The 13,967-nt window shown below is 49.4% G+C and overlaps 1 protein-coding gene across 7 annotated transcripts in view; it reads right to left on the bottom strand.

Annotated features, from left to right (window-relative positions):
- Window positions 1-13,967, bottom strand: part of GRIK4 (glutamate ionotropic receptor kainate type subunit 4) — a 456,420-nt gene that overhangs the window by 185,979 nt on the left and 256,474 nt on the right. For 3 of the 7 annotated variants that reach the window (XM_082339798.1, XM_082339799.1, XM_082339801.1), the window contains one exon: window positions 5,252-5,416. The exons of 1 other annotated variant lie outside the window; for it this stretch is intronic. In XM_082339798.1, coding sequence (XP_082195924.1) covers window positions 5,252-5,416 — 165 coding nt within the window. Of the gene's footprint in view, window positions 1-5,251; window positions 9,479-13,967 lie in introns of those variants that run through there. 3 more of the 7 variants (XM_082339797.1, XM_082339800.1, XM_082339803.1) reach the window with 1 other exon arrangement.

The raw sequence follows: 13,967 nt of genomic DNA, 5'->3' as shown, positions 1-13,967 counted from the left end.
CTTACAACCATCCAGAGAGCGAGGAGTTACAATACTAGTTCTACTACTAAATAATACTAATAGGTGAAATTTATCAAGAGTTCACCTGACTCCTGGCACTGCTCTAAGTTTTCTAAGCGCATCATCTCACTTAATCTTTCAGCAACCTCATGAAGTGAGAACTCTTATTGTTCCCATTTTACAGATGAGGAGTTTGAGGCACAGGAGATAAGCCCCCAGTGCTGGGGATTAGGATCCTGACCTCTATTCTACAGAGCTCCCCAGTCCTGGCCTTCACCACCACCCCGGCAGACACTCCCTGTTTTAGCCACACCCAGCTGTCATTGTGCCCCGAGGTATTCCGTTTTTTTTCCTTCCTCAAGCATGCTATTAAGGCTTCTGCGTGGATACCCTCACCTGTCAAACATTCCAAGCTATGGCCCAGCAGCCTTACCTGATCGCCTAGCTACACCTATGACCTATTTCTGACCTCCTTCTGCCCTTGTCTGAGCCACTCCCTGGCAAGCCCACAGCAGAGCTACTGAGATTTATGTCACTTTTCAGATGTGTGGTCTTAGCTGCCTCCTGGGAAAGACTGTGAGCCTCAGTTTCCCCATCTGTAAAATGAGGAGGTTGGGCCAGGCCATTTCTAACCACTGTAATTCAATGCATTTCTGAGTCCCTGTTATGCATATGTGAGGTGGGAAAGGGAAGCAGGGAATGCGTGTTGAATGACTCATCACTATTCGGATGCCTTTCTCTTCTGGCTTCTCACCTTTTTCCCTTATGCTGACTTGGAGTCATTCTATTGAGCTGATGGAAGGATGTTAGCCTTTACTTACTAGAAGCAGCTCTGAATCAGTGGTGGTCGTGCCCACAGAGCCTTCGAGAAGCTTGGGATCCTGTGCAGGAGGGGCAGCTGGAACCTCACGCTCTGTGCCCATCTCCAGGCACTGGGGCCTCACGGGGCCCGAGAACCAGTGAGCCTCTGGGTTTCCAGGGGAAACAGTGTGGACAGCTGATAGCACGCCTGTCCTCAGAGAGACAAGCCAGGGCAGAGGTGAGGGTCTGATAGGGAGGCTCCTGCTTTTAGCTCTGCAGTAAATTAAACCTCAGACTGGCTCTGGCAGCAGCAGGGATGGTGCCTCATGGTGTCTGGGTGATAAGGGAGGGGGTGGCACTTAGTTTAGCTCTAATACGTTCGCTGTAGGAGACACAGGGATCTATAGGAACAGAGGAGGGCAATGCTGTGGGAGCTTTCTGCACAAGAAAGGCAGAGATGGAGATAAGATACTTGAGCAAGGAGGGAGGGATGGGAGATGACCTGATAGGTCTTGTCCAGCCCTCTTATTTCAGATCTGTGGGCTGCGCAGAGGGAGCTGGGAAGTCAAACATCAAGAAGTCTGAGGCAATGATGGTGACCAGGCAGAGAGGTAGAGGGGATCAGACGTGGGGCTGAGGAAGCTTTAGGGTGGCCCTCACTTTAAATAAACCCACTATATGAAAATCTATGTGAACCAGATAAAAGGGGGGTGGTTTGCTACTTGTATCTTTCCAGTGTCCAGGTTGTTATTAACACCCCGTGTGAAACTTTCCATCTCCCAGCCTTGCTTTCAACTATCAAATGAGATGGTTGAACTCCAGCATCTTTAGTTTTACACTTCATCCTCTTTGATTCTGAAATTGCCATTGTTTCCCTTGAATGACACGTCCGTCCCAAATGTGACTCATTATTTGTGCTGAGTTTTTGAAATTCACCTATTGCCGAGAGCAGGCACAAGAGTACCCTGTAGGATTGCTACCACCTCCATTTAGATCAGAGCCTCTGTTTTCCGCAACCAAGAATGTCATCACTAGGATCTCTTTTATCCCCTTGAAGCGGAGTCTCCGGGCACGGCACCGGGTGACAGGTGTGAGGTTGGGGGCATTCGTCAGGGCCCCAGAGCCACTCAAGTAGTTTTACATTAACAATGCAAATCAACCCCAGGCCACTAGCCCAGGGAAGACACAGCCACCACGAGACTGAGCAGTAGCTGGCTCTGGGAGGCACAGAGCTGTCGAATGCATCAACCCAGAAAACGGGAAAGAGAGGGGAATATCCAATTATGATTGAGGCCCCACGAGGCACCTGACATTAAGACAGGCGGTGTGAGAGGAGCCCGGGAGGTAGACGGTGCTGCCAGGTAGGGATGGCTGAACCCTGAGACAGGGAGAGAGACATGATGGTAAGAGGGGGAGGAAGCCAGCTCCAAGGTGGGGAGGTGGTGGCGGTGAGAGAATAAAGCCAACAACGAAATCCATAGCTGCCACTTACTAACTACCTGGTATGTGCACGGTGCTAATGAACTCACCTGCACTGTCTCGTGTCCTGCTCCGGATGACCCTAGGAAGTGTTATTACCATCACCTCATTTTACGAATGAGGAAACGGAGGCACGAAATGGCTAAGCAGCCTGTCCACTGTCACACAGCTAGTAAATAGCAGAGCCAGGATTGAAACCTGGTCGGTCTGATCCTAAAATCCACGCTCCTACTCTCTATACCACAGTCTCCCCACCGTAGGGATCGCAGAGCTGTTGTTCCTCCTTCATCTGGGGATCCTGCCTCCTTTGAATCTCCTTCCCCCATCCCGCCACTGAGCGCCCCCCCCCCAGTCCCGCCCCATCCTGCTTCAGCTAAACGCGGTAACCCACCACCCACTCTCCCCCTTACTGTGGGAGGGAAAGAGCGGGGCTGGAAGCTTTCTATGAACTATCTGGGTGGTGTTTAAAATCCACTGTGGGAGAGCAGCTCAGGCTTTAGATGAAAAGCCTTTGGGGTAGAAAGATCCAAAAGCCTTCTTTGCTAACAAATGCTAATCATGCCTCAAACACAGTGAGATGTAAAAGCTGAACCAAGGGCCACGTGTTAGTAAGATACTTGGTGCCTAAAAGAGGGGCCTTAGAAAGATGCTCCAAAGGTCTGTAATGTGGAATAAAGATATCAGTTTCCTTTCTTCCCCTGATTCATCCAGCTTAATATTTTAGATGTATTGACTCCACCAAGCCTGGGTCATTGGGAGAAGAAATTTACGTCTGCTAATGACCCCCATCCTCAGTGGGCAATCCATGCTTTCTGTTCTGCGAGGGAAACCCTGAAGAACCAAAGAAAAAGAAGGGGGAGCTGGTTTTTCAGAGAATAGACTACAGAACTGTTTAGCAATCTGGACCCCTGTCTGCAACCTGCCCTCATGGTCAAAAAAAACCCACTACAATACAGACAGGACCAGGAGATTCATGAGAAGTCATTGCTGGTATTTCTGCTTTCATTTTGAAGATTCTGAGAAATCTGAATCTTCCTTTTGTTGGACTAGAATTTAACCTCTATGACAACTAGAATTTCTACCTGTGCCCTGCTGAATCCCCATTGCCTAGGATAGAGTCCAGCAGGCACTCACTAAATATTTACTGACTGACCAAGTGAATAAATGAATGACGATTCCAGGTACCTGTTTCACCATGCCTTCTTCTGAAGGAATCTGTGTCCATGGATCCTGCTGGCCTCAACAACCCTGTTTTGTGTGACAGAAGTCCACCCTCAGTCTTTAGGAGTGGACTTTCTCCCCAAGGGTAGTTCTTAGGTCATCTGGTCAATGCCTGTGGCTTGTGAGACCAGCCATGGCAAGATGAGCTGGACCAATCAGATCCTCTACCTTGAAAATCCAAACCAAGAGGCACTGAGGGAAGCTGCACACTGAAGAGAGACTGTAAGCCACCTGAGGGCAGGGACTGTGTCTATCTTGTTTTCTGCATTGTTCCCAATGCATGATATCCTGAGTCAGGCCTGAAATAGAGCAAATGCTCTATAAAAGTTTCCTGAATGGATAAACAAATTGTCAACTGGGCCTGGATGGCCATTATGGGACATGATGAATAAACCAGGGAAACCAAAGTAGCAGAGAGGGAAGAGCAAGGATCCTATACAACAAGAGCACTAAAGACGCTGTGAGACAGACAGAGAGCCCCTGCCTTCCTCCCGTCCTGCTCTCTTTGGATCCATACAATATCCTACCAATTGTACTTAAGCCAGTGTAAATGTGTTTCTTCTGTTGCAATATTAATAACCCAGATGAGAGCATCACTGGACCCACAGGCAGAAGACCAGATGTCTGACATGTATATTTAAGCGAGTTGTTCTTTAGTTTGGTTTGCTTTTGCCATTGAGTGTCATTAAAGGTTGAAATGGGCTAGAAAGGGAGGAGATGGGACTCCAGAGCCTTAGGGAACGGAGGCCATCATCTCTCTGGGCTGAGGGTCTCCCCCTCCTTCCCTCTGAACTGGAGTTGTTCATCTCCAGCTTAGCTACAAGCCACCACCCCATTAACCTGGAAGCTCATCCTGTAAAGTCATCAAAGTAATACCAGCCACACACCAGAGAAGTGCAGGGGAGGTGGAGTGGATGGGACACTAGACTTGCAGGGTCGTGATGCAAGTTCAGGGTCCAGGACTTGCTCAGCCATTGACTAGCTCTGGGGTTGGGCAAGTTATCCAATGTCTTTGAGCCTCAGTTTCTTTGGTAAAGTGGGAATAATAACACTTAACTCTCTGGTTGTTGGGAGAATTAAAAGCAGTGCCCAGCACATAGGAGGGGCTCCATAAGTGTGACTGGAGTGACCTACTGAGTATGAATGTGAAGCACTGCAGCTCACAGAGGATTTTCCTATATTGCAAGTCATTTAAATCTCACAATGACTTGCAAGATTTGCAAAGTAGACCTTAGCGTTCCCATTTTACGGATGAAGAATCTGAGGTTAAACAGAATCACTGACTTGTCCAAAGTTACCCATAGAGTGAGTGGCTGATGTCCAGCCCAAGTCTCAGCTTCTTCCCACAACGCTGCCCTCAGCAAAAGAAAGCAAGACAGGAAACAGATGTGCCATGACTATGCTTCCCTGGGGCTGGCTGAATCTCTCCTTTCTTAATCCCATATAAGGTTTCATTCAGGGATCTGTGTACAAAATGTCCAGGAGATGAATGAATCAATATATGAAGGAATGAATGAGTGGGTAAATGAAGGAATGAATGAATTCCCTGTCTTAATTCTACTCCACACATGATTTGCAAAAAAACCTGGGATCTTGTCTAGACTAAGCCCTATAGGGCTTCCTGGTGCATGTTTCTCTTCCTCTCTTGGGAATATCTACATCACAGGCCCGGCGATGGGTGAGGCTCACACCACCAGCCCCTCCTCTGCCAGCAAGGGAAGCAGAGGGCAGCCCTGCCCATGCTACGTACTGGTTTCTGCAGTCTCGTACTCGCTGTCTCTGAGAAGCTCAAAGATGTCCACTTCGACCTTGGCCTTGCCCAGCCTCTCGGGAGCACGGTTGATGCGGTTCTTGGCCAGGGTGATGGACAGCCGCTCCCCTCTGCTGCACTCCATGGGGTCATCCAAGATAGCAGCTGTGGGCAGGCAACCACATGGACACAGTTGGTACCCTCTACCGTTACGCCTCCTGCTGCTCCAGTCTTCCCCCAGTGCCGCCTTCCACCTCCACCCTGCCATCTTCAGAACTGTCCCCAGAGCAAGTCCTCTGCACGCTAAGGGTCTAGGTTTGTAGCCAGGTGTAGCAGTGAACTCTAATGTGGCTAGCCACCTCAGGAACACTGTAATACCATGGCAGGCCACCAGGGGCCCCACCTGTAAGAGGTCCCCAGGCTCTGGCATAGTGATACCCTTGGATCTAGGTTTACCTGCACACATGGGCACACGTGTGCAAAGGGAGGGAGATGGCAGCAGTCCTTTGAAAATGGTATTCTGGGCATATGAGAAACTCTCCTTGAGGTGATCTAGGGTTGAAGAAGGCCGGGTTTGAGAGGGAGACCTGTGGTATCAAGGAGCAGCTGCAGGGTCCTGCTGAACGCTGGTTGTCCGTGCTCTGACCCCGATGAGACACGTCACCTAGTGAGCTACACAGTTCCTATGAACTTCTGTCCTCACTGAACATGGGGAATAATAAGACAACCTCATGGCGTTGGTGTGAGAATTCAGTAAGACAATGTATATAAGTGGCACACCATCAGAATTTAATCAGTGTGACAATCAGTGTGAATGGTTGGAGTGGTGTGGTACCAATAGCTGCCCAACTCCTGGAAGCAGTATTAAGGATACGTGTTAACCTGAGTTCAAATCCCAGCCCCACCCCGTCTTAGCTATGGGACCTCTGTTTCCTCACTTGTAAAATGGGGAGAGAGCCTCTTCTTTGGGCTCCAGTGAAGATGACATGGATAATGCGTGTGAAGTGCTCAGTGCAGTATCCGGTGCACAGCAGACACTCAGTAAATCTAGCCATTGATATCATTCATTCTCTCGGTAGAGGAAGTTACACAATTGAAAATCTCTGCACAAAAACTTGTACCCAGGAGTGTGGGTGAAGGGATAAATTAGGAGGTTGGGATTAACATATACACACTGCTATATATAAAATAGATAACCAACAAGGACCTCCTGTATAGCACAGAGAACTATACTCATTAGTTTGTAATAACCTATAGGGGAAAAGAATCTGAAAAAGAATATATATATATAACAGAATCGCTATGCTGTATACCTGAAACTAACACTATATTGTAAATCAACTGTACTTCAAATTAAAAAAATAAAAATAAAATATGTCATAAAAATAAAGTTACTCTGTCTAAATAATAAAAAAAAAACCCTTGTATACAAATGTTCCAAGCAGCATTATTCATAATAGCCAAAAAGTGGGAAAACCCAAATGTCCATCTACTGATGAGTGAATGAACAAAAATGTAGTATATCTATACAATGGAATGTTACTCAAAAATACAACTGAATGAAGTACTGATGTATGCCACACATGGATGAACCTTGACAACATTATGCTCAGTTGAAGAAGCCAGACACAAAAGATCATGCGTTGAAAGATACCATTTATATGAGATGTCCAGAATAGGCGAATAGAGACAGAAAGTAGATTAGCTGTTGCCCAGTGGCAGTGGCGGTGGTGAGTGAGGGAGCTGGGGAGAAATGGAGAGTGACCACTAATGCACACTGTGTTTTTTGGGGGATGACAAAAATGTCCTAAAATTGATCATGGAGATGGCCGCAAAACTCTGTGAATACACTAAAAAACGTTGAATTGTATACTTTAAATGGGTGAATTGTGTGGTATATGAATTATATCTCAATAAAGCTGCTACAAAAATAAAGATCAAGCTTATCTTGCAGAGGGTGAAGCCGCAGAAGAGCAACACAGAGAATCAAACCGAATAGATTTTACTGACATGTGACCCTTGAATCTCTGTGGCTGGTATGGACAGAGACCCAGTTTCTACACCATCTTTTCTGTATAAGGTTCCCATATCTCCTGTGACCCATTTTCCAAACCAAAACCAGGACACAGAATATGACAAAGCACTTTTTTTCTGATTTGTGGATTTATTTATAGGCATAGCCTTACTGAACAATAGAAATTAGATTTCATTTACACGGGTTGGCCATACATGGGGCCACAGAGGTGCATCCCAAGAACTAGGCAATAAAGTAGGCTTCTGTGAGTTAAGTAGCAAAGTCCATGCACACCTGATAGGATTAGCCCCCTGAGGGAATGGACAAAGGACCGGTAAATGTATGACTGAAGAGCCCAGAGACACCTACAATTCCTACCCAAGTCACCTTAGGGAAGCAAGACCAGAATGAGATGATTACTTAGGAAGCAGAAATGTGAACAATTACACTGTGCTGTCCCAGGAAAGGAAGACTTTGGGAACAGAAGGGAAGTGGGGCAGCCCAGAGGAGTGATTCTCAAATGGTGTTCCTTGGAGGGCCCCTGGGTTCCTTCAAGAAGCAGAGGGGAAGGCTGAAGGGAGGTCTCTAGCCCCACACCAATTTCAACCAGCACAACTCCACATCCATCAGTTTTAGATATCGGAGTTCTCCAAAAGACATGTTGTGGGAAAAAAAAAGTTTCACTGTTAAAAATATAATAGAAACCATCAGCCCAGCCCTGGAGCATAGAAAAGAGACATCTGAAGTGTCAGGAATTGGCAGTGCCATCCTGCATGAGTCACAGGAAAGAGGCACCGGGTCCATGGGATACTAGCCTCATGTTAACAGGTACACATTTATCCAGTGACAACGTCAGGGTAAGTCCTAGTGGACTTACCTAGTCTCACTTACTGTCTGCAACAACTCTGTGAGATAAGGGTGTTATCTGTGTCATCCTCACTTGGAGATGAGAAAACAGAGGTCACAGAGGTCAAGTGACCCGCCCTCGTTCACAGGGCTGGTGAGTGTAGAGGAGGGAGGGGATCCCAGGTCAGTTTCATATGGACCCTGCATTCTTAACCACGGGGCATATTCCTTCTAAAGAAATTCATCTTCCCAGGGGTTTGCTGCTGAGAAGGGAGTAGGCTAGGTAGGTGTGTCTTAGGCAGCTCACACTGCTATAAGAAAACACCACAGAGTGGGTGGTATTTATTTCTCACGGTTCTGGAGGCTGGGGAGTAGGAGATCAGGGTGCCAGCATAACTGGGTTCCAGGGAGGTCCTGCCTCCTGGTTTGCAGATGGCTGTCTTCTCCCGATGTCCTCACACGGCAGAGAGAGGGAGATCAAGCTCTCTGGTCACTTTGAAAAGGGCACTGGGGTCTCACCTTCAGGACCTCTCCTAAACCCAATCACCTCCCAAAGTGGGGAGGGATAAATTGGAAGTTTGGGATTAGCAGATACAAATGACTTTCTATAAAATAGATAAACTACCAGGTCCTACTGTATGTATAGCACGGGGAACTATATTCACTATCTTGTAATAAACCATGATGGAAATAAATATATATAAAACTGAATCACTTTGCTGTATACCAGAAATTAACACAACATTGTAAACCAACTATACTCCAATTAAAAAAAATAGGTGTGTGCTATGGACTGAATTATGTCCCCCCAGATTCCTTTGTTAAAGCTCTAATGTGTGCATTAAGAGAGATAGGACCTTTAAGAGGTAATTAAGGTTAAATGAGGCTGTAAGACTTGGGCTCTGATTGCTTAAGATTGGCGTCCTTAGAAGAAGAGACATCAGAGAAGGTTCCCTCCCACTTTCTTCCACCCCCAAGGCAGGAAGCAGGCTGTCTCTAGGAACTGACCCTGCAGCACACTGACATCAGACTTTTAGCCTCCAGAACTTGAGAAAGAAATGCCCCTTGCTGAAGCCATCCAGCCTGTGGTATTTTATTATGACAGCCCAAGGTGACAAAGACAATGTGCTAATTAATATAAACCCTCACACGCAGGACACCAGCCAGCCATGTGACACCACACGATGAACTCACAGAGCGTCACCAGACACACTTTGAGACAGAGGGATCATGGCCGGGGGTGTGGAGAGGGGATGGCAGGGAAGAGAGAATGCGGGAATGATACACTAAGGGGCACACGAGGTCCCCTCGGTGCTCAGCACTCGGGGCTCTGCCTTCAGAGGCACCTGGCAGGGGCTCACCAACTCACGAAGATCCACAGTCCCGCCCTCCCTTCCCAGCCCCCGTGCCATCCCGGGCCCCACTTTTTCATTAGGTTTTAGGTTTTAGACAATAATTAATTTCTGGCTGGGAACAGCCTCAACTGGGTGGTTGGCTGGCATCAAGCACACTGGGATGAGAATAATTAGGATGACAACAGGAACCGGATTCCAGGGCTGGGGGCAGCGAGGATGAGGTACAGGCTCAGGCCTTCTAGGGACATCAGAGGAACATGTCCCCCACAGGCATTACCAAGCAGCGCCCCTGCTGTCCAGCCCTCACCTGCGGGGCCCGGGGGCGAAGGGGAGCCGCTGGTACAGGACTGAATGTGCAGCCGCTGCTCCTAACCTTCATCCCCAGGCCTGGCTGTCGGGCCGGGCCAGGATGCTGAGTCCCCAGCCGCTGCCTAAGGAGGGGCCACGTCATCTGGCATGTCCTCCAGCCCTGCAGACAAGTCAACCTGCGGCCACAGTGAGGCTGGTCGGGGCTGGGGGTGGTCTGGCTCTGCAGCAAAGGCCAGGCTGAGACGGGGAGACGTGTTTAGGGACCAGGGTCTGCCCCCTTTCCAGCCATGGGGACTCTGCAATGACTCTTCCAACCCACATGGACTCATGACTCCTTCCCGCCCAGGAAGCCACGAGCCCTCACATTTCCCTTGGCCTTTCTCCCCACGAGCCAAGTGCTTTACCCTCTGCTGGGACCTCTCTGAGTTCTAAGGCTCGTGCCAAGGAAAGGGTGGCCTGTTGACTCTGCCCACCTCCACCCAAGCGTCCCTCCATATTCTGGGCCCACACCTATATCCACTCTGGAGAGGATGCCTCCCCCAGGGCTGGCAGGCTGGGGCTGCCCACTGGGGTGCTTTCTTACTCACCCCTAGTGGTCGTGGCCATGACCACCCACGGGAGGATGTGTGATCACTGACCCGCTCAGACCCCTTAGGCTTCCCCATGGTCTGAAGGGTTGGTCCCAATCGAGCCTCCAGGATGGCATCAGGCCCTCCACACCTTTCTACCCGTGGCACCCCTTCCATCCCCCTGGGGACAGCGCCTCTGAGCTAGGACCTGGGCTGACCTGTTATGTTCCCTCCTCCGTGCCTCTACTGACACTGGCCCTGCCTCTTATTCCCCCTCTCCTGACAAGGCCCACCTCAGACCACCTCTTCCAAGAAGTCTCCCCTGACTCCCCAGCCCAGTGCTCTCCTTGGATTTCCACGCACTGCCTTGGAGGGGTATTTATCTTTCCATTTCTATGTGAGTTTCCTCATCTAGCTTGTACCTTAAAAGCCCAGAGCGATCCCTCCTTCCTTTGAAACTCCCCAGATTCCCCGTCCCACATCAATTCCCCCTTCTTAGAACGCTCACAGAAACTTCTCTGTACCTGTCTTCAGACAGTAACCACTTCTGACTTTCTATTATTTATTATGCCTGTTTGTCCATCTTTTCTCCCCTAGACAGCTGGCTCCCTGAGGGCGAGGGCCGTGCCTTATTCATCTCTGCAACTGTGCAATTCCAGATACATACGCATTGAGCCCTTAATGAATGGTATTGAGTGAATAAATAACGTAAGGCCACTGTATTCTCATGCCCTACAGCCAGGAGCAGACACTGCGCCCGGTGCAGTAGGCATTAGACTAGGCGTGGACTGGGGGCAGCTCCTATGCCCGGGCCTGCAGGGCAGAGGACCTGTGCGGAGCCCTCCTTCCCAGGTTTGGGGCTTTCCTGCTCTCTGCTCACCTGTGGCCATCAGAACGGGGCTTGCCTTCCCTCCACAATTTCTCAGCAGCCCACAAGTGACCCCTCAGATGCAAAATCAGCCTCCTTAATCCCTTGGTCCTTCCAGAGTCCCGCTGCTGAAGATTTCGAAGCACTTCGATAACTCTTACCTCTTTAAGGGCAGGAATAAAGAGGTTTTACTGGAGAGGCTTTAATAGGCAGTATCTATAATGCACCTACAGCTGTTAGAGCCCTGTGCTAACAAGAAGAGGAGGCGATGTGAGCCTCCAGGGAATCGGTTGGCTTTGCTCCCAAGCCAAGCCCCGGGCTGCTTGCTCCCTGGGGCCCCAGCCCCTCACCATCACTCATCGGGCATCTCACTCACCTGTGTCCTCCCAGTGCCCCTCGTTTCACCCCTGTTGGTGCCAGTCATCTTGCTGGAGGCAATCGCACCACTGTGCAGGCTGCTCTCTCCGCAAACTCACACCCTCCCCCTCACCTGGGGGGCAACACGCATCGTATCCTTGTCCTCTGACATTACAGAGTATCTGTTTGCTGGGGCTGCCATAACAAAGTACCATGGATGGGGTGGCTTAAACAACAGAAACTGATTTCCTCCCAGTTCTGGAGGCTAAAGGTTCAAGACCAAGGCGTCGGCAGGTTTGGTTTTATTCTGAGGCCTCTCTCCTTGGCTTGCAGATGGCCGTCTTCTCCTGGTGTCTTCACAAGGTCTTCACTGTGCATGTCTGTGTCCTAATCTCCTCTACTTAGAAAGATATCGGTCATGTTGGCTTATGGCCCACTCATACGACCTCACTTTAACTTAATTACCTCTTTAGAGACCCTACTTCCAAATACAGTCACATCCTGAGGTCCTGGGTGTTGGAATGCTAACAGATGAATCTGGGTGGGGAGGGACGGTATACAATTCAGGCCATACCACGGGCCTTCACCTCTAGCCACTGCCCACTCTCACCTCCTCACTCTCAGCCCACGGGCTGGCTAAACTGAGGCCACTCTCGGTGAACTGCCTCAACTTTGTGCCCCGACCTCTTTCCACTGGGCTCAGATGAGGGGGTCCTGTGAGAGGAGGTCCCCAGGCCTGGCTCTCTGCCTCACCACGCCTCCCTGCTCTCCTTTATGTTCAGTGTCTGTCCCAGACCCACTCATTCCCCTCCACTAAAACATGGCCAGAGCCCTCCCCTCCCATCGGGGCCCTCCACTGACCACACGGACCAAGCATGTCCCTCCGGCCCTCCCTTTACCCCACCTGCAACTCAGGTCAGGCTTCTCCAGTGATGGATCAACGTTTTCTAACTCTACCTCATCCCACCCTGGACTCTCCCTCTGTCCCCACCACCCACTCAAACTGTACTCACAAGGCAAATAACCTTCAATAGCCCATTTCTGCAAAACTGGTGGACACGTTTGATTCCTTGTCTTATTACGTCCCGAGCTGGCATGACTGTTTGTATCTGCCACGTGCTGTTCAAAGAACATCGTGTGCATCACCTCATTTAATCCTCACACAACCCTACAGGTTACTGTCCCATTTTATAGGTGAGAACACTGAGAAAGAGGCCGGTTAAGCAACTTGCCCAAGATCACCCAGCTCTTAACGGCAGCCTTGGCCCAGCCCATGAGCCACTAGACCACGTCATCAGGTCGCCTCCCGGGTTCCCTTTGCATCTGAGGGTCCCCGGTGTTCTTTTGTGTCTGAGACCCTCAGCTTCCGTGGCTTCCATGGCACGACACCCCTGGCACTTTCCTCCTACTTCTCTGCCCATTCTCTCAAGGTACACTTCTCCCGCCTGACCTTTAAATACCGGGGAACCCCAAGGGGCTGTGCAGAGCCCTCTTCTCACCTCACTCCCAGGGGCTTCCTAAATGATCTCGCTCACGGCCACCTCCATGGGGGTACTTGACTTATGTCCACCTGCCTGATGATCCCTCCACGCAAATGTCTGACGAGGATCCCGAATTTAGTAAAACCCAGACTAAACCCACCCTCTTCTCTCCTGCATTCTCCCTGTTACATTCCTGAGTTTAGTTAACAGCAGCACCAGCTACCCAGGCATCATGGCCTCACCCCAATTCCTCACCTCCTGGTTGCTTCTGATTTTCCCTCCTCAAGATTTCTCAAATCACTCCTTTCCTCTCTGGTCTCAACACTGCTGTTCTAGTTCAGTCCTTTCATTTCAGCGATTTCACTGCAACCCCGTAACTCTCACTTTTTATTTTTTATTCTTAATGTTTTGATTTTTATTTATTTTTTTAATTGAAGTACAGTTGTTTTACAGTGTTGTGTCACCAGAGTTTTAACCACCACCCAGCACTCCACAATCACTCCCACACACAGCTGCCAGACTGATCCCTTTAAGGTACAAACCCTCGCTTTTAGCTTCCAATCTCCAAATAAATGAATTACTTGATATGGCAGACAAGAGCTGGCTCTAGCTTTTGAACCTTATATTCTGCTTCTCTGCTCATCTGTCTCCAGCTTCTAGAAATACTGAACCACCTAACTCCTATAGCACCATCTAAGGTGCGCGCACGCGCACACACACACACACACACACACACACACACACACACACACAGTGCTGCTGTGTGCCGAATACTTCAGCTCAATCTCCTCCTGCTGCTTCCTCACCTTTGCTCACTCACCACTCCTACTCAGAATGAATCTGCAGCTCAGACCTCCCCTCCTTCTGGAAGCCTCCTCTGAACACAAAGGTTGATCAAGTGTCCCAACTATGTACAT

The sequence above is a fragment of the Balaenoptera borealis genome, assembly GCF_965194805.1.
Source record: "Balaenoptera borealis genome assembly, chromosome: 11".
Classification (NCBI taxonomy): domain Eukaryota; kingdom Metazoa; phylum Chordata; class Mammalia; order Artiodactyla; family Balaenopteridae; genus Balaenoptera; species Balaenoptera borealis.
The sequence above is the reverse complement of the archived record's forward strand: the minus strand, read 5'-3'. Positions and strand labels throughout refer to the sequence as shown.